This window comes from Chelon labrosus, assembly GCF_963514085.1.
Source record: "Chelon labrosus genome assembly, chromosome: 7".
NCBI lineage: Eukaryota > Metazoa > Chordata > Actinopteri > Mugiliformes > Mugilidae > Chelon > Chelon labrosus.
Window position 1 is genome coordinate 15,437,920 of NC_140343.1, and position 19,383 is coordinate 15,457,302.

The 19,383-nt window shown below is 44.2% G+C and overlaps 1 protein-coding gene across 1 annotated transcript in view; it reads right to left on the minus strand.

Moving 5' to 3' along the window:
* The window catches only part of sema6bb (sema domain, transmembrane domain (TM), and cytoplasmic domain, (semaphorin) 6Bb), a 105,395-nt gene that overhangs the window by 46,436 nt on the left and 39,576 nt on the right, over positions 1–19,383 (minus strand). The window contains exons 4-10 of the mRNA XM_084548675.1: positions 14,941–15,001; positions 14,742–14,804; positions 4,888–4,986; positions 3,324–3,414; positions 2,545–2,664; positions 1,870–1,958; positions 460–677 (exon numbers count right to left, since the gene is read on the minus strand). Of these exons, the coding sequence (XP_084404801.1) occupies positions 460–677; positions 1,870–1,958; positions 2,545–2,664; positions 3,324–3,414; positions 4,888–4,986; positions 14,742–14,804; positions 14,941–15,001 (741 nt within the window). The remainder of the gene's footprint in view (positions 1–459; positions 678–1,869; positions 1,959–2,544; positions 2,665–3,323; positions 3,415–4,887; positions 4,987–14,741; positions 14,805–14,940; positions 15,002–19,383) is intronic.

The window sequence follows — 19,383 nt, forward strand, 5'->3', positions numbered from 1 at the left end:
CACACACAAATGAAGAGTTGTTGAGTGATCTAGGGAGGTGATTCCCAATCAGGCCAATTGCTTGGGGGATATGGAAATACGGATTACTAATTTGAAAACAATAAAATTGCAACTTGATTAAAAAATGTCTTTGTACTGAGTCAACTAGAACACCTGGACGTCGACAAGTGTGCCAAGAATCTCAAACTGTTTGCTAAGGTTTATGGATCGTTAAAGATGAGATAATGTATTTTGTGATGGAGAAATTCCAAAATAGAACCAAGAGACATTCACAGTTAAAACAGATAGATGAGGCTAATAAATGGTTGAAAGAGATAACAGATGTTGCAGGGTTATGTGAGCATGTCGTATAACAGGGCTGTGGGGTACAACTGCCAAAAAAAAAAAGGATTTGATCTTGAGTGTCCTTGTGTGCACATTTGTGAGAGTGTAAGTCATATTTGTGTGTTTACGCCGCACCTGTTGGCCGGTGTGGAGAACACCCCCAGGATGATGTCCCTGCCGTGCATCCTGATGACGGGGCTGGTGGAGTGGAGCAGGTTGAAGTAGAAGTGGGAGTCGCCGGGCACGGAGCAGTTGAGGCGGGCCTTCAGGAACGACGTCCACTGCTTCTCCAGGACGCGCTGCGAGCCGCCTTGGTCGCGTTTACATACCCGGGCCACACGCGACACCACCACCTGTGAATAGTTAGACACAGACGCAGGTGCAGGCATGGAGAATGATATAGTACTCCAGATCATGTAATCGTCATATTCACAACAGTTTGGATAGTCAAAAAAAAAAAAGGTCCTTTTGCAAATGTAGCATATTCTGATGAAAGACAGATCAGATATGCTGATATCCTTCACGTTTTAGGAGCATTCTTTAGAGACACAAACGCACAGTTGGCTCTGTGTGTTCACAAACCAGCTAGTCAACAGTTGGCTGCAAAGAGAAATGTGGAAATTAAAGTCCTATGTTTCTAGTTTGAAGGAGAAACATAGCTAAAAACGATCCTGCTTCATGTTAACGGGCATATTAGTGGAACATATATGTGCATTATTAATGTAAACTAGATAGGAATACTGTCTTTTTTTTCAAAATAAGTAATATTTTGTCAGTGCAAATGCAGTGATTGACGGTACACTTACTGTGTAAGCTCACATATGACTGATGATAGGTTGGGGAGTTAGGTAATATTTCCTGTGCTTTGGGTTTGATCTTCAAAAAAGGCACATTTAAAAGCTTTTCAACTCCAGCGCGATCTCTAAAGAGTCATTTGCATTCTATTTGCGATGTGGAAAACCTTGTTTTGACAGATCATTGTTTTATAATGGTAAATATAATATCAATTATTCATGGAAATGTCAGTGCTTCTGAAAATTGCTACTTTGAACCCGCAGTAGCGATGCTGCTCAGGTGTCCATTTACTCTGATCTCTGTAAACATGTCAAAGCCAGAGACCTTGTGCAAACACTTTCCCCCAAATGGGAATTGCTCGCTGATTAGGGAAACAGGTTTCTTGATGCAGATTTGTTTTAAATTAGTCTTAACCCCGGCTGTGGTGAAGAAGAGAATATGCAGAGTTGATTTAAAAAATAACTTTTCTCACCGTAATGCAGACAAGAGATACGCTTTGTTGGATTAGATATGCATACAAACAAATACAAGGATGAAAGGTCAGTGTAGCTGTGGGAAAAGGTTCGATATTGGCATTCAAATAATAGCAACAGAGAGATATTAGAGCGTCATGGTTGTATTTTAAGGACACGTTCATGCATTCTCTTGCAGTCCTTTTAAAAGACGCCCCGAATGTACCAGCTGCTTTTCTGTGTGAGCGGTAAGAGTTCAGAAGGAAAGGATGATATCATTTCAGAATGACTTCTGTACCTTCTCCAGGTAATTGAACTCCATGGCTATCTCTCTGAAGAAGAAGTAGATGTGAGGCCCCCATTCAACAGCGCTGACAAAATATGGCTCTATATTGCGAGAGAGAGAGAGAGAAAAAGTTAGATAGACGAAGTGGAGGTAATGGAGGAGAGGTTTAATGAAATATAGATGGACAGTGAGACAGCACAGAGCAAACAGCATCTCCCATTTGTGAATGCATCATTAATTCCCACAACAGAGAAGTGGCATGAGGGCAGCGAGAAAGCGGCACAAGCCTCGCTTAATTTCATTACATGGTGAAAGGGGATTTCACAGCAAACAATAAGCGCATTATGACTCCCTGGCGTTTCTGAGAAATGAGTTTCACGCTACGCATTTTGGCGCCATTACACCCAGGACCCTCTATAACCTGTGTCAGCATTGAGCTTGACCCTGGTGTGGACGGTCCAGACTCCATCAGAGAGCAGTACGCTTGACAGCCTTGTGTCCAGGGACCTGAACACGGAGCTGCCAGCCTGCTGACTCAGACCCCGTTACTGACACACGGGGATCGATCCGGGATTCTCCTTAAGTAACGCGGATGGACACTCAAACCGTCAGACGACAGCAGAAGAGCACTTGAGGAAACGGCGACAAACCTTTACAAGCTCACACGCATATAGCGCACACATATACCTCTGAACCACTTGGAGTCGTGCTTGACGGTGCGCAGAGCTGGACTGTCCCCGAGGCTGCGATAGATCACCGCATCAATGGCCAGGAAGTCTGTCACTGTGGCCGTAAACAGATTTCCCTCTGAAACACACACACACACACAGAAACACAGAAACACCAGTGAGTCGGGGAGCCTCCCAAAGCGACAACATAACAGCAATGCTCGAGTTAGCGTAACCGTTATCTGAAAGTCCTGCATCATAAACCAGATATGAGTGACCAGTCAGCAACATAATTGGAGGAATATAATTGCGACTTTATAAGCCTCGCACACATTTTTTTCTGTCCTCTGCTAGCTGGTAACAGATAAAAGGGCCATTGGCTGAACAGTAATGGCTCCCTACAGTTTCAGCCACAGATCACTGATTTGATTGTCGTTTAAGTGTTTAAATTCGATGAAGTAAACAGGGGAGTTGAATTAAACCGAAGAGTCACAGTAGCTCATTTTTGTCGAGCTGCTACAGCACACACAAGGATGAAAAATATTTCTTAAGGGAGCGATGATATTCCTCACTTCCTCATTCATGGCTGTCATTACAGCACATGGTGTCACAGCTCCATGTGCAGGTGGTGAAAGTGAAGAGAAAAGACGAAGCTTATAGGCGGTTTAGACTTCTGTGTCAATTTGACGCCGTAGCTACGGTGACAGTGCAGACCCTACGCAGACCCTAACGCCACAGAAAGGCTACGTGCGTAGGTTGCAGCGTCTATGTCCCGCAGTCCCCCAAATGAGCCTTTACCTGCAAACACAGCAACGTTGGCATGTTTAGGGTCGTAAGGGCACCTCGCCATCCCGCTGACCGGGTCTCCGACCATCTCCAGAGTGTCCCCCTGTTAAGTCAAACACACACAAACAAACACACACAAATGCATGCATCAATCAGCGGTCCCCAAACAATATAAATGCATCTGCAGCGTGCATCATGAAAACAAGCCACGAGAGAATGGCAATTAGGGAGTGTTACCGTAAGTGCAAACTAATGATTCACTGGCGGCAATTAACCACAGCAGTAACAACAAGAGAGTCACATTCTCATGCATAAATAAGAGAGACAAACACACAAACTCTCACACACACACGCAGGCATCCGTACGCCCACGTGAAGCCATGTTAATAATCTACGCCGAAATCTCTGTGTCTCTCGCTCTGTGTCAATTACACATAAGGTAAACACACGAGCGACTGTTTCGAGGGAACAACAGATTTGAACAGTCTCGTTCTCACCCGCTGCTGAAAAAGAAATAATTTATAAGTGTCATTTCATTAAAACCCGGCTATAAATAAAACAGTAGCTAGCATCGCTAACTAGTCCCCGGAGGACCGACAGCCTATCAGGCAGAGACAGGTGTGTTATACAGCGCTGTAGAGTGTCATTAGTGGCTGACAGATAATGGGCCAGGTATGTCTCAGTGTTTCACTGTTGCTCCATGTTTGAAATGTGAGAGACTGAAAATAACACTTATCTGAAAAAGCCTTTGATAATGAAAGGATTTTTTTCTCTCTCTCCTTCCTCTCTCTCACTCTTTTTCTCTCAAACTCCAGTGCCTTCATTCCTCCTTTAATATCACTCCCGGATGATGTGAAATCAGCCGAGCCCATGATTAATATTTATGTGCAGTTTTTCTTCCACAAGTTTGGAATTGTTACTGTAATTGAGCGAGACAGGGATTGGCCCGGGAAGTGGAGCACACTCTGAGCCACATGGTGGAGGATTCAGGTGAGTTGCTGCCTGATGGATACGAACCTTTGGATTCTGACGTCTTTTGGTACAGAGTAGGGCAAATTCAACACTTGTAGCTCAAACTCCGCCGTCTTTTAAATTATGCCTCCACCCCGGGAATAGCTTTTCTCTCTCCGCTACAAAGTGGAGGGGGGGGGAGAAAAAAATCAACCAGGCAAACAAGTCACGTCCCTGAACACGCTCCTCTTCCTCTTTCCCCTTCTTTGCGTTCGTCTTGATTTTCCGTCTCTGACTCACAATGATAACAAAATCGGCAGACCACAGAGTTTAACCACCGGGAAATAACAACTGTTGTGTCTCGGGAGAACAAGGCGCTGGAACCGCCAGACAACAAGGATAAATAACTCCAGGGGAGGAAGTCAACACCGCCTCAAGAGCTGAACAAACATCTCTAATCAAGTTGTAAATGTTCACCTGAACAGACGCACTAATTGCTCTGTGGAACTGAGAAAAGAGATAAGCTATTAAATCCATTTTGTCAAACCAAGAAGTAAAAGATGCTTGGAGCACTCATACTGTGGCCCGGGTCAGGTGCTGTAGACCTGTCGGTGTGTTTACTCACAGTGTAGTTGGCGCACAGCGGGTTGAAGGCGTTGGAGCCACACAAAAACAGACCTCCTTGTCTGCTGAGGAGCACCTTCATGAAGTTGCGGCATTCATCCTGCAGGAATGAAAAGCAGGGAAAGAGATTAATATGCAGGAGGTGGTAAAACCAAAGAGAAAAAAAAAGTCAAAACGAAGGAGCAAACGGGAAAAACCGGGTTTATTTTTCAGAGACTGATTATCAAAACCGCTCTGTGAAATGAAGCTTTTCAGTTGCCTGATGTGTGGAATTATCACGCCATTAACGCTGTCAATCACACTGGTACCGTCTGAGCGTAGCCTGCAGAGACTTTAAGTGTCTACCCACTTCACACGTGCAAGCACATATACACGTACGCAGTCGCTGCTGACTGACAGACGGTAATCCAAACCGGCCCCAGGATTTTAAAACAAGCACCAGATTTAAGGCTAATTTCTTCACCGCGAGGCGTCAAACTGCATGAAGCCCGCCTCATGACTAAATAACGTTGAGTTGCAGCCTCGCTCTTCCATGTGCATGCTTTGAACTGAGGAGTCATGACTCGTGTGAGCGCTGCATAATAAATGCTCTGGCCCACAGTCCCAAATGGTAATAAATGTTGGTGCAGTCAAACGGGGTAAAATGACTACGACGTTAATTTCCTGCCTCAACAGGGGTACACTGTTAGTGTTCACACATGTGGCCTCCTATGTAGCATTAACACAAGTCACTCCATTGTGTAATAATGTATCCAGTAACTTATATAACAGTTTCATTTCACATTTCAGCTCATTTATAGCCATCTACCTCTTTGCTAACTGTTTAGCTAGCCTACTGCTAAAAGGATTAGGGCCGCCGTAAAAATAAATAAATACAAATAATTAACATAAAAGCCAGAATTCCAAGAAAAAACTCAGGGATTTTGAGATTAAAGTCTGTATTTGTATCCATCCAAAAGTTTAGACTTCATTGTTCATTTGCAACTGGTTGTCCCACACCCTTAACTGCAACATGTAGTGGCTCCTTTAAAACAAATTGGTCGAGCCATTTTACAGTCGTTCTGCAGACATAATGTATCGGCCAAACTTTTATGAGATTTTCCCTCGGTTCATGTAAAAAGAAAAAAGAAAAGAAACAGTACTATAGTTAGATTTTTAGGCTGTTGTTCTCACACACTTTGCCTCGTAACCACTTTAAAATGAAGCGTTATTTCCCTTATCGCCGCTGATGTTCTGTCCTTATTGTGGACGGAGTTGAGACCAGTAAAAAATTGATTTTTCCTTCTTGGATCATCTCAAACTTTGGGGGATTTTACAGCATTTTACAGCCTCAAGAAGTAAAGGTTTCAGCTATCAGATTTACTGTATTGTGTGTCCTGACCTCCACTTACAATCCACTATCTTTAAGTCTAAGCAACCACGATAACAGAGCAGTGGACGTGTGTGTGCATTAATCTGCATTTTTCCGATGGGTATTAAGCATACATTCCAGTCGCGACCTTTGACTTTATAAACCCGAAGGTACTCACAGCTGTTGGCAATTTCAGAGCCAAACCGGCCACCTGTGTGTGTAGACTGAGTGCTGATGTACAGTAGATCCCTGTTAGACAGGAGCCAGCAACCCCCCCCCCCCCCAAACTACTAGTGTCCCAGCCAGGAAGGCACCAGCTCCGACACACGCACACACATATCACACACCCATCAGCTGGGGTCTACTTCAAGACCACCAGCCGCACTGATGTCATCGGAAAGAAAAGCCGGGGCCGAAGCGGGAGCGGTGGCGGTGGTGATAGCTGGCATGTCAAATGACAGTATGTATGTGTGTGTGTGTGCAAGAGATCAGAGGGAAAGCAGTGATATGGGAGATGGGTGAGTGTTATTCCAGATGCTCCACCCCTACGCCCCTCATCCCCACCTTCCCGCTTCGATCCCCGCAGGGTTCTCGTTTTTCAACGGGGGACAAAAAAGAAACAGGAAAGACGGACGTGTTTTTACGGGCAAGTGTACAGTGTGTGTGTGTGTGTGCATGAGGTGTGTCAAGAGTGAGGCGTAAATTTCTAGTGGTGTAACACTATGTGACGAACTGAGGTGTGACTGAAAGAGTACATGGCACACTCTCGCACATGCGGCTTTCGTTCGTGCGTGCAAATAACCAAGTACTCTACATGCATAAGAGTGTACGGACATTTATGAGTGTGTCTGCGTATCTCAGCACAGATGCGTGCTCGTGTGTGAGAATCATTTGCATGCTGTTTGTCGGTAGGGTTGCAGACTGTCAGCTTGGTCAGAGCTGTAATCACAAAGCCAGATGAAGCACTCTTAATAACAACCCAGTCCCACTGCCAGTGTCTCGGAGACGGGAGTAAATATTAAGAAGAGCCAAGCCGCTGCACAAATGTGTGCATTTGGCAGTGGCTGTACACATAAAATGAAACATTTTGGTCTGCAGAATAAAAAGTGGTTTAGTGGTTTTGTAACATTTCAGCTATTGTGTTCTGATTGCTAGTTGCACTTTACAGAATTCATCCCCTGGTGCATGCACGCATTTCATCAGACCTTATTCAACTATTCCCGGAAGTAATTTAGCACTTCCAGGTAGGAGCCTTATTTTTTTATTATTATTCAAAGCACAATTCAGTCATCAGGATTAACGTTTTACTGTTTTTCCACATTAAAAAAAAACACACAAACCAATTACAAAGGATCAGGCAGTGAATCACTGAATTAAACTATTATAAATCCAAATTCTGTATGTCCCGATGCCTCCTCTCCGCTCTCTGAACCCTCACTCCCTGGGCAGCATCCAGACAAAACGCCACCTGTGCTGGCTGGCAAGCCTCCCCTAGACCCAGACGACTGCAACCCTCCTCCTCTTCTTGCTCCTTCTCCTCCTTCTCCTCCTGCTCCTCTTACTGACACTGGCAGAGCTGCCTGGGCTCTGAAAAATTAATCTTCAGCACAGATGAGTTACACAGGAGCGCACGTCTCACTACGCAAACACAGACGTAGCTGAGAACGAAACGGGGGCTTCACAAAAGTAAATAAGGAGAGATGGTGTCCAATTGTAAGCATGCTTGCACAAGCAAATCTGCATTTATATAAACTAGGCACTGCGCAGGCAGCAGGTCTTAATGAGTCCCTTGCTCTCGAGGCAGATGTTTGCCAGGCTAGTTCATCTCTGCAGATGTTCACCGAGCAAGTGCATTCCTCGCCTTTGGAAGCCTCAGCACTAGCACAGACATCATCTCCCTTACACACACAAAGGCACGTGCACATCCAAAAGCTTTCACAGACAACATAAATGCAAGTGATCACACACACAGCCAGGAGGATAGACAACAAGTTCTCGGTTGCTACAACACATCTGTTCCAAACAACCTGCAGCAGTCAGACACCATTAAAACTGAGGAGGCTCAACCTTCAGCATCTGCTTTCCATCTATTGTCCACAACTCAACCTTTAATCTTAAATGATAAACAACCTTTTCATTTGGCCAAATCCTGGCCTAAATGTTTGCTCTAACGATGAATAAAGGTAACGACCATGATGTTTTACCTCCGGCTACAATCAGCGTTCCGTGTTTGGTCTAACTGAATTACAAAACAGGTTAAGGTCGTAAAAATCTTGCGCTCATTTTCTTGCTTTAGGAGCAACCGCAGCACTTCTCGTAGTCTCGTAAAATATAATAAGTTATCATGATGACCTGCTTTAGCAATGCTTTAGTAATGCGTACAATAGGAGCCATCTAAGGTAGTACATCAGGGGGTCGTATTTAGCAGGCTCCTCTAAATCTCCAACGTTTCCATTACATGCCTGGCTGGTCCCCTGATGTTCGCAACCAGGGAGAAGAGAGCGCCGCTGTGCCAAGAGCCGCCATTGAGCCAGAACTCCCCCACACACACAAACTCTCACGCACACACCCACTGTATACACAACACACACATAAAGCCTTGGCGAATCCTCTGCTCCACTCATTAACAACAGGTCTGTCATTTCCAGAAAAACTCCCCAATGCACAATTTTGACTGAAAACAGAGTGACTCTCCATGGTAGGAAGAGCTGGGGTGTGCATGCGTGTGTGTGTGTGTGTGTGCTTGTGTGCATGTGGGCGGAGGATAAATTAACAGCAGTACCGAATTAGCAGCAATGTGCCGTTCTGAGTGCTGCGGTCTTACTCAGCATGTTAAAGCTAATCCGTGTCCCTCTGCAACGCTTCCTCAATGTTTGATGGTAATTCTGACTGAACACACCACAGGCCACAAACAAACAACAGACACTAGAAGGGTGAGATAATAGAGCCACCGTGATAAATGAAGGGACAGAGAGAGAGAGAGAGAGAGAGAGAGAGAGAGCGAGAGAGAGAGAGAGAGAGAGAGAGAGAGAGAATAGCCAGGGAATGAGGAATAAGGAAAGAGAGAAATTTGGGGAATTTTCCCGGCCAGTCAGCCAGGCAGCAGCCTCGGCAGAAGGCCCTCCAGATCATGAGGTCAGCTGAGACCCCCTCCCTGATGGAAACACACACACACACACACTCCATTCAATCCTTGACCGCAACACTTAACCTGCATCACCCCTGGATAGCTTTCCACCTGATAACCTGCTGAGCAAACGATGGCTGGTTGTCACTTAAACTAGATCGGGATTAATAAATGTATGCTTGAATGTAAGAAGGCTGGTTTTATGGAAATATATTCAATTCAATTCAATTCAGATTACTATATTTGTCCCCAAGGGGCAATAAAGTAGCTAGAAATAGACACAAAAACAGCACGCACAGTACAACAAACGGCATTCTCAAATCATTTATAAAGTGTTTCATTTTTTAAACATTTTGTATAAGTCTGTATAGCTGCATCCGTGTCTATAAGGGGGCCAATGTTCAGTGCAATAAAGGCAGATGTTACGTTCCTCAGGGCGCATTTCTTCGCACTGATAAAGACATCAAATATGTGCTTTGTTATGCAACTATGTATGGGAAATGCAATGCACACTACAAAAACGGAAGATAAATCAGTACAGAGAGCTACTGGGAAAACAAAATAATGCAGATGTATTTGTGTTCTGCAACATTTCCTTTGAAGAAACTGAAAAATTAGGTCATCAGCGGGGTTGTGAATACGATGATTCACACCCCCTAAAAGTACTACTTTTCAACGAAAATGAGCTGCTGTGGTTTGAAAGACACAATAAGAGTTGGATTTAAATGAAACCTGTCCCATATGTGGAGCTTCACATAAAGATTGGTGTAGAATCAAAAGGCACAGTAACTAGATATTTTACACACATGAAGCGTTTGTGTGATTAAAAAAAAGACCACAACCGCAAGGAACAGAAGTGCCTCCACATGTGTTTTTCTTTAAAAAAATTGATTAATTTAGCAGCCGTAAAAAAGCCATGAAACTGAATCTTCCATCGGTCCAACCCAGAAAAAGGCATTTGGTTTGGACGACTGAAACCCTAGCGCTTCGCCGAGGAAACTATCATCAAAATATTGATCAAACAATCTCGCTAAGTGCTGCATATAACGATGCCCAACCGCTCTTTTAAAAGCGCTCTATACGGAATTGCCTTTGTTTGAATGTACACGCCACGCTGCCATAGTCTGATGTGCTGGCGCAAAGCCACCTCTCTGGGGAAGATCTCACCTACCATCTCTCGCTGTCTCTTGCTTTCAGAAGGGGAGAAAGGAAAAAGTGAAACGAGGGGCGGGAATGACAGCAAGAGACAATCAAAAGGGCAAACACGGGAGAGATAAGGAGGCAGCGAAAAGCAAAGGACAAAGGAAAATATGATGGTAATATGCAAAGTGAGTGACAACAGGGCCGACTGTTGCATTCGTCAACGATCGTTTGGTCAACGTGGGAGAAGAAAGAAAGAACAAAAAGAATTGGGATATTGAATTTTCAGCCTAATTAAGGGGAATTCTATGTCCTTTGTGATCAACCAGGCAGAAACATTTAATTACAAAACCAATTATGAGGTGGTGAATGTATCACATCTGACACAACCATCCCCCAAGCAGAACAGGACATTTTCAGGAGGTGAAGTGGAGGAGAGGAAGTGGGAGGCGCTCGGAAAATGACTGCCTGACAGATGTGTTTGTGGAGATTTTCTTTTTTAATCATGTTCATGTATGTGTAGGAGAGAGACAAAGAGACAGATGACTGCAAAGGACTGCACTTGAATATGTATGAATATACAGCTTATATAACGTACATGAGGGTTGGTGATCCCACATACATGTATGTAACGATTAAAATAAAACCGCGTTACAGTGAGTTTATGTGTGTGAACTGATAAGTTCTGTTGACCTCTAACATGGTGATCAAATTAGCAGCAAAGGTTAGCAAAACAACCCCTGTAACAGTCTGATGCAATCCAGTGCAAAAGAACTTCAGTAAACTCAGCAGTCAAACAATGTGACGAGAAATTCATGTTGTTTGCTTAGCATAACTTTAAAAATATCTTTTATTTAATTATGCAGGTCTTAAAGACTGCAGTAAGGCCTAATAATCAAATCAAATATCAGAAAAATATTTGTTCCCAACTTGTGAAATTGATAAGTCAGTATATAAACCCGGAATTTCTGCAAAAACTTTAGTAGAGGAGTTGCAGAGACTCCAAGATTGTGGTGACCCCAACCAAACCAGGAGCTTTTTCACTTGCAAGCTGCATGCCCATCTCTCAGAGGTGCATAACGTCGTACTTTTGAGCAAACACAGATTTACGATTTACGTTGATATGCATGAAATAAATCACAAGTCATCCCTGAACCGTTTCCATTACTCTCTGTTGTCACGTAATTGCTGGAAAAAGCTTTCAAACAAAGCGGCATCTTGTTTGTGGCATCCATGTGGTCTCCGCGAATAATGACATTTCAAAGTTTTGTTAAAAAGACATTTTTTATCATTATCATGATATTCACTGCCAGTATTAAATGCAATTACCTTATCTTTAAATGGTTTCTCAGCTGAGGCTGTGAAGCTGCTTTGTCTTCCAGGTGAAAAAAAAAACAAGCTAAAACAAAGGCATCTGGTGTTTCAAGAAATTCAGAACTGAAGTGGTTTCATAAATTCTCAATTGAGTTTTATAATAATAATAATAATAATAGTAATAAACCAGAATATTTCTGTTGCGATTTTCTTTATGATGCTCTTTTTGAACACTAGCAGTGCTGTGGCGAAATGATTTTATTAGCAGGTCCTTACTTTCTTGTATCATGCAGCGATGCCACACACTTTCCTGCCAATGGTCTCACACTAATCCACACATCCACAAGTGGTGGTGCAGCTTCAACATGGGAGAAAATTTTAAATGCATGAAACCGTTTTTTTCAAGGTGACAAAATCCAGATATAAACAAGCCACGTTTCCTCTAAAATGTTGCATTTGCTGTTGCCAGTCTGTTACAATTTATTTACTCATTCATCTTCTGTAACCCCTTGTCCTGTGAAGGGTCACGGGGGTCTGCTATCCCAGCTGTCATCGTGCGAGAGGCGGGGTACACCCTGGACAGGTCGCCAGTCTATCGCAGGGCTACTATGTTACAATTGTGTTATTTTTTTTCTATTTCTATTATATTCTAGTAAGACGTGTGTAGTTTTAACTTCTTCATTCTTTTTTAGTAAGTCAAATTTAAGATTAAAATGATCCTACTGTGACCGTGAATATTAGCATAGAACTGTATCAGTGATACTCTGGTGAGTGGGAGCATGTGTGACTGAATGTGCATATACACACACGAGTACAGTCATTCAAAAGGCGTCCGAGCCCAGAGAGCTGACTGAAAGGACCTGGCGGTGTCCTTATCTTCCTCTCATTGCCGTGTGACTCACAGCATTACCAGGCAGCACAGTCATTAGGGGCGAGAAGACCTTTCATATCTCAGTCAGCCCCACAGCTCTCCTCAGGGCCGGCCAACAGGGACCCCCACGCTCCCCCTCCTCCCTCGTCTTTGCCCGGCTTTTTGTCTCTGTCCCTCTATTCTCCATTGTATTTCTGTCTGGCACTGTCTCACACAGATTTAATGTCAGGTGTTCTCTCACTGTGTTAAATAAGTCATTTTTTTCTGTGCCTGCAGGGGACAGAGCCCATGTTTCCACCGTCAACCACAACCATCACCGCTGCCTGCACACACACACACACACACACACACACATTGAATCCGTGCTATTTATGTGTGGCAGACAGCAGTCAGGGATGTGTGCGTTGGAGATATAAGAGGTATTCATGCGTGGGCTGCTGGTGGCTGCTGGGACATTTCACCCCTTCCCTTCCTCACTGCCTCGGTTTCCTGACGCTCACCTGCATTTTCTGAGGGCACACACCGCGGTCTGAACTCAAGAAGGTGGAACAAGTTTTATTATTGGTAGGAGTGGCCGTGGCGTTCTGATCGATGCGCCTGTGTCCGTGAGTGATGGCTTGGATGAGTAGGGACAATAATACGCGGTCAAAGCCCTCCTTATGGCTGTGCCGGCAGGCCCTATAGTTTGATGCCTGGCACAGTGAAACCAAGGCTCCAGACAGAAGTGTGTGTGTGTGTGTGTGTGTGTGTGAGACAGAGAGAGACACAAGAAACGTATTTATCCACACTCACTCGCCTGCTGCAAAAGATACAGTTCACTCAAGTTCACGGCAAATGTGAATATTGAAATGAGATGATAAACAATTGTAGTTAAAGGAATAACAACACATAAAGAAATAAATGACTTTTCAGTTGACTCAGCGTCAATGCTAGTGCTCGTATTCTGCAAGTGATGCTGCCAAAGTCTTCTTTTTATTAGGCATTAGTATCCACACTGACCAATAAAATCCTATTTTATATCATAAAACTTGTCTTAGGTTCAAGTTACTGGCCCATACAGCTTCTATAGTTCAATTGTTTTATACACTGATCAGCCACAACATTGTGACCACTGACAGGACAAGTAAATAACACTGACCATCTTGTGACAATTCAGTGTTCTGCTGGGAAACTTTTGGACCTGACATTCATGTGGATGTTACTTAGACCTGTACCACCCACCTAGACCAGACCAGGCACTGATACTCCTTGATGACAGCAGCCATCCCCAGCAGGATGCAGCCTGACACATGCACACACACAAAAACAGTGAAAGAAAAAAACAAGAAAAACAACACAAGGTGTTGACCTGGCCTCCAAATTCACTAGATCCCACACTGATCAAGTATCTGTGGGATGATCCACAGAGGCCCCTCCCCTCAACCCATAGGACCCAAAGTCCCCCACTAACAACATCCTGTTGCCAGACACCACAGGACACCCTCAGAAGGCCCATGACCATTCTCTGATGAGTCACAACTGTTTTGGAGGCACAAGGGAGACCTACACAATATTAGGAAGGTGGTTGTAATGTTATGCTTGATCAGTGCATCTAGGCCTACTGTACGAGAAAAGGGCCTCTCAAATGACCGACCTGTACACCGTGATCACCTGACTCTGTAGCTCTGTTGAGCTTTATTATGTCTTTCAGTAGGCAGTATCGGTTTTCTTCACTGTTGTGATTCAGTGTCACTGCTCACTTCAGTGTTGTTTTCAGACACAGCAGGCAGCTGTTTTCGGCAAAAAAAAAGCTCTAAAAAACAACTCCACTGTACTCAGCACCAAAGAGCAGACAGACGGAGTTACTGACAAGCTGGTGAACATAGTGGAGCACTTAGCGGCTTAAGAGCCAGATATTTGGCTGGAGAGTCGGTGGAAGCAAAAACGGAGCTCAAAGGAGAATGAATAATGGATTTAATCAGGTGGGTACAAAGTTTAACCGAGTGCTAATGTTGCTTTGTATTTTGATTTAGGAGAGAGAAAGACACATGTTTGCGAAACAGACAGCCTCACCTCATGCTTGCCCTTCATCCTGCAGATCCTGATGTCATTCTTGTTCGACTCCCAGGTTCTTTTCTACATGTTAAATAACACACCAATAAATGCTGCAGATTAGCTACATGTGCAACTATACATAGGAGAAAATGTCACTTTCAAACACCTCCCCATAAAGGTTGTAACAGCTATGGGTGTCTGTCCGGATGGCTCTTACCTTGTTGTAAAACATCTCATCTCCTGCAACGATGTCCAGCTCCACACGGAAAAGGTCATCCCTGGAGAGAGGGAGAGAGAGAGAGAGAGAGTGCCAACACAGCACAATCCAAAGCTTGAGTTGAGACAAGACAGAGCAGTAAGCAAAACTATGAATATCAGTTCCTATGCATGAGTACAACTTGGATTTTATTGCTACCTCAGGACGGTGATTCAAAGCTTTTGGAAGAAATCCAGGCCACAAACTGAATATATCCTGTCTACTGGATCTTTGTGGCTTTGCTACTAAATAATTCTTTACCTTCTGTATAATCTCCCCACAGGACACTGCAGCTAATGCATACATATTAGAGACATTTATTCATTTAAAGTTGATCAGACCGGCAGAGATTAGGTAACAGCTTTACAATGTCTTCCATTTCTCCCAATATACATGAGAAATGGAACCCGACTGCATAATGAGGTCTCATATTTCCCGTTCGCCTTTTGCCTCCGCTCATTAAACTTGACTTGCTGCATGGAATTTTCAGCAATGGCTCGAATTTGGCTTGTCATTCTTATTCAAAAGCCTGAAATTGAATTAATGGATGATTTAATCAAGTCGTTCCACCGATGCTTTGAGCGCCCCCACATGCTGCCTACATGTGGTCCAAACCCTAAAAAACACCATGCATGTATTCATGATATTCCAAACATTGCTTTCTGGTGCTCCTAATCTGCTGATGATTCTGCAGTAACCTTGGACGTTCCTGTGAAAAGTGCCTCGTAATGAGAGTTGGACTAGGAAGCTAACAGCTGACGCTTGCATATTGATCAAGGCCTTGGTATCTGCTGGGATGGATCCGGAAAGTGGGCTTCGTCTAAGCAGAAGAATCACACTCTGAACGGGCTAATCTGCAAATCTGCCACAGCCGTGTTAGTGCTGCAGTATCGATCCCATCTCTGATCCAGCCCTGCCTCCCATCTGTGCTGCAAATTCTCTCTTGGTTTCACCTCTATCCTTGACAGATGGAGGGGTTATCCTGTGCGCGTCAAGTGAGCGTTCACACCGCCTGAACGTGTGAATCTATGTGTGTCTTCGCATTTTTACTCAGAGAGAGAGAGCTGTGAGAATGTGCGCCTGATGAGAACGCAGGTGGGCCATCAGGTTAGTCTTCTCCTGAATAATTTATCTTCACTTCCTGTTGCTGTGTTAGAAGACGCCTGCCCTTACTCGGCCTCGCAGAGCAGGGGAACGGCTGAGTGGCGAAGAAGTGCAGAATCACCAAACACTGGCTCGGCGCACCTCTGCTTAGCGGGTCAAAGTTTAAGCATCCTCAAAACAGTGGAGTGGGCCAGAGTGTGAAGCGTAATCTCATCCAGGCTGCTTCGGCGTTGTCTCTGCATTAACATAATGAATATACAGCAACAGGCCTCCTAGTCAGAGCGGCTGACAGCCAGCCTTGTTGCCTCTGATGGTGCAGAGGAGGGGGAATTATTCACGCTGCTGCTTCTCTTTCTTTCTCTATTTGAACAATGCAAATCCTGTGGCTTGTATGTTTTCGTTTGTTTAAATGTGTATTTTAGGGCGTACATCACATAAGTTTAGGATTGAGGGTGAGTTGAAAATTTTAAAACATGACCAACATGCATACTACATAAAGATTTCATCATTCCTTATGTCTCAGGTTATTTATGAAGCCTTGAACTCACCGGCTCATATTTTATCCTAAAGCTACACATCGAGTGTTGTGTGCTGTTTTCTTTTTCTGACCTTGTGTGTATAATAAGCGCGTGCCTGAGTTCATATTTCATAAATGCCTCCGACCCCTTCGACCTGGTTAATGCAAAGTCAACACAGGCTGAAGAGTAACTGTCAATGTTTCCTGAATTTCTTACTTGACCAGCTCATGAACCCTCTCCTTTCGGCCTGCCATGCAACAGCAGAATCAAGGTCAAGACCTCTTAAGCCTCCAAGTTTTCCCATATTTCTTTTCAGTTGTCCAACTCTGCTTCCCGAAAGCTGCTGCATTGTGGTTTAGTGTGAGCGGCGCTGAGCCTTTCTGAGCCTGCAAATCCAGGAGAAGTGGATGAAACTAAAATGGAAGATTTGAACTGACCACGTAGTCGCCCTGACTCCGCTGCTGAGTGAGGGAGAGTGGCTCAGTGTGTGAGAGAGAGTTTGCATGTTCCTGGATGTCTGCAGAGATCACAGAATAAACCTACAAGTCAGTCTGTGCGGTTGAGAAGATTGGTTGGAATATCACTGAGATCATAGAGAGAGCAACGTTTGGTCGAAGACACTCTTCAGGCATTAAGACTTACGGGACATTTGAAAACTACGCCTGTATGCTTGAGTCTGCAACTTTAACAACAAATAATGTCAAAAAAATTTAAAGAAAAAGTAGAAAAATAAATTAATGCTAGGACCACAGCATTAAATCAGTAAATACAGCTATCTACATAGCTGTATTTACTGATTTAATGCTTATAAGCTACACATTTTAACATAAACATACTGCACTGTTTTTTGTACAATGCAACAGAATTTAACAGAAAGTAGCTGCTAGAAAGACAAAAAACAAAACAGGAATAATTTTTAGGTTTTGTAAGTACAGAGCTGAAATGATGAGGCGATAGTTGATAAGAAAAAACGATTAGCTTTGATTCTTTGGAGGCACGGCGGTGTGGTAGTTAGCAATGATGCCTCACAGCAAGAAGGTTCAGGGTCTGAACCCATTGGCCAGCTGGGGCCTTTCTGTGTGGAGTTTTCATGTTCTCCCTGTGTCTGCGTGGGCTTCCTCCCACACTCAAAAGACATGCTCATTAGGTTAATTGCCGATTCTAAATTGGGGCGTAGGTGTGCATGTGAGCGTGCATGGTTGACTGCCTCTTTGTGTTAGCCCTGCGATAGACTGGCGACTTGTCCAGGGTGAGCTACAAACCTAGATGTTTTAAAATGTACACTTTATCTTGCAGTGTGGGACCGGAGCTTGTGGTGCGTGTCCATGCGGGTGTCCTCACGTGTGTCTGTGTCCCTCCTCGCACACACTTGTCGTCTGCATGCTAAACTTTCCCTGCCAGCCCCGGTAGACCTCTCGCTGTCTGTCTGCCATGAGGCATCTGACCTGACCGTGGCTGCAGCCTGACCCCTGTTGACCTCCGAGGTTAGCGTCTGTGGGCTAATAAACTGAATACCCGCCAACCTGGCAGCACGTCAGCACACCTTCCATCTCTGGTTAATACCAAACATTACAGAGCACACAGAGTTAGGGCTAAAAACCCTCTTACAGTTGGAATAGTTATTAGATGGCGGACCTCACTCCCTCCATCATATTGTCAATCGGTAAACACTCTCCAATTGGTTTATATTTGGGTGGATTAGCCCCTTGGATGTGACTGAGGGCTGAAGATCCCAGGATCCACAGCTGCTCATCTTAACAGCAATGAAATGGGGCTTAACACAGCAAGGCGCTTACTCCACCTGGCACCAGCCAAATACAGAGTTTACTTTCATTTAGCAAAGATGGGAAGAGGACAGAGAGAGAGGTAGCTGCTCTCAGCAGGTGCTCAGGGCAGGGATTTAGCTGTGCTTGCTGTCTGAGGAGCAGCTATGCTAATGGTGACAGGATTTGGGGATGAGTGAGGCGCCTTATCAGGCCGCGCACTCTGTAGGAGCTTTTGGCAGACGTACCTGCCACCACAGGTACTTACATTGTACATTTTAAAACTCTGTCTCCCTGCTGCCTTGTCACTGGCTCATGCATACATTTACACATGGATCTTCGTATTTCTATACTGATCATTTTCTGTCAGGAAGCCACAAACACTATTAGCCACTTACAAGAAATATAGAAATATACTCTCTTTCTTTGTATCTCGTGTCTCGTACTGTCCTGCCTGTCTCTCTACTATTTCATTATCATCTGGCTGGCTGAGACATTCATATCAGATTACTTCCCCTATTCGATAAAACATTTCTGCAGCGGTAAATTGAAGTTTTTTAAAGGGTTTCATGACTCTGGTTATATTTTAAAGCCAGCCTATAGTACTACAGTAGCTCTAGTTGTCTGTAAGCTGTTTTATTATCAGGCTTGTGCATGTTATAGACTCTCTCAGTGCAGACAGAATGGCTAGAACCATGTTACATGTTTTGATATATTTACTACCAGGTCTCAGTGGTACGGTTAGACCAGCTGGAGGCCAGGGACTGGGTCATTTCCTGGACCACAGTGGCGTCTCTTATTGGAAACCACTTCAATCTTCTTCCAGGCTTCCACTGCAGCAAATAACCAGCACCATATGTGGAGACTAACTGTGTCCCTCTTTTTTTAGCATGTTTCAAGCTAAATTAATTTTTGGACAACACGGGCAGTAAATCTTGAGGGGGCATGTTTTTTGTTAACTCAGTCTGTTTCAGGTCGGCTCCTGAGCGACTCGGGGGAGCAGCAGACGCAGCTTTACA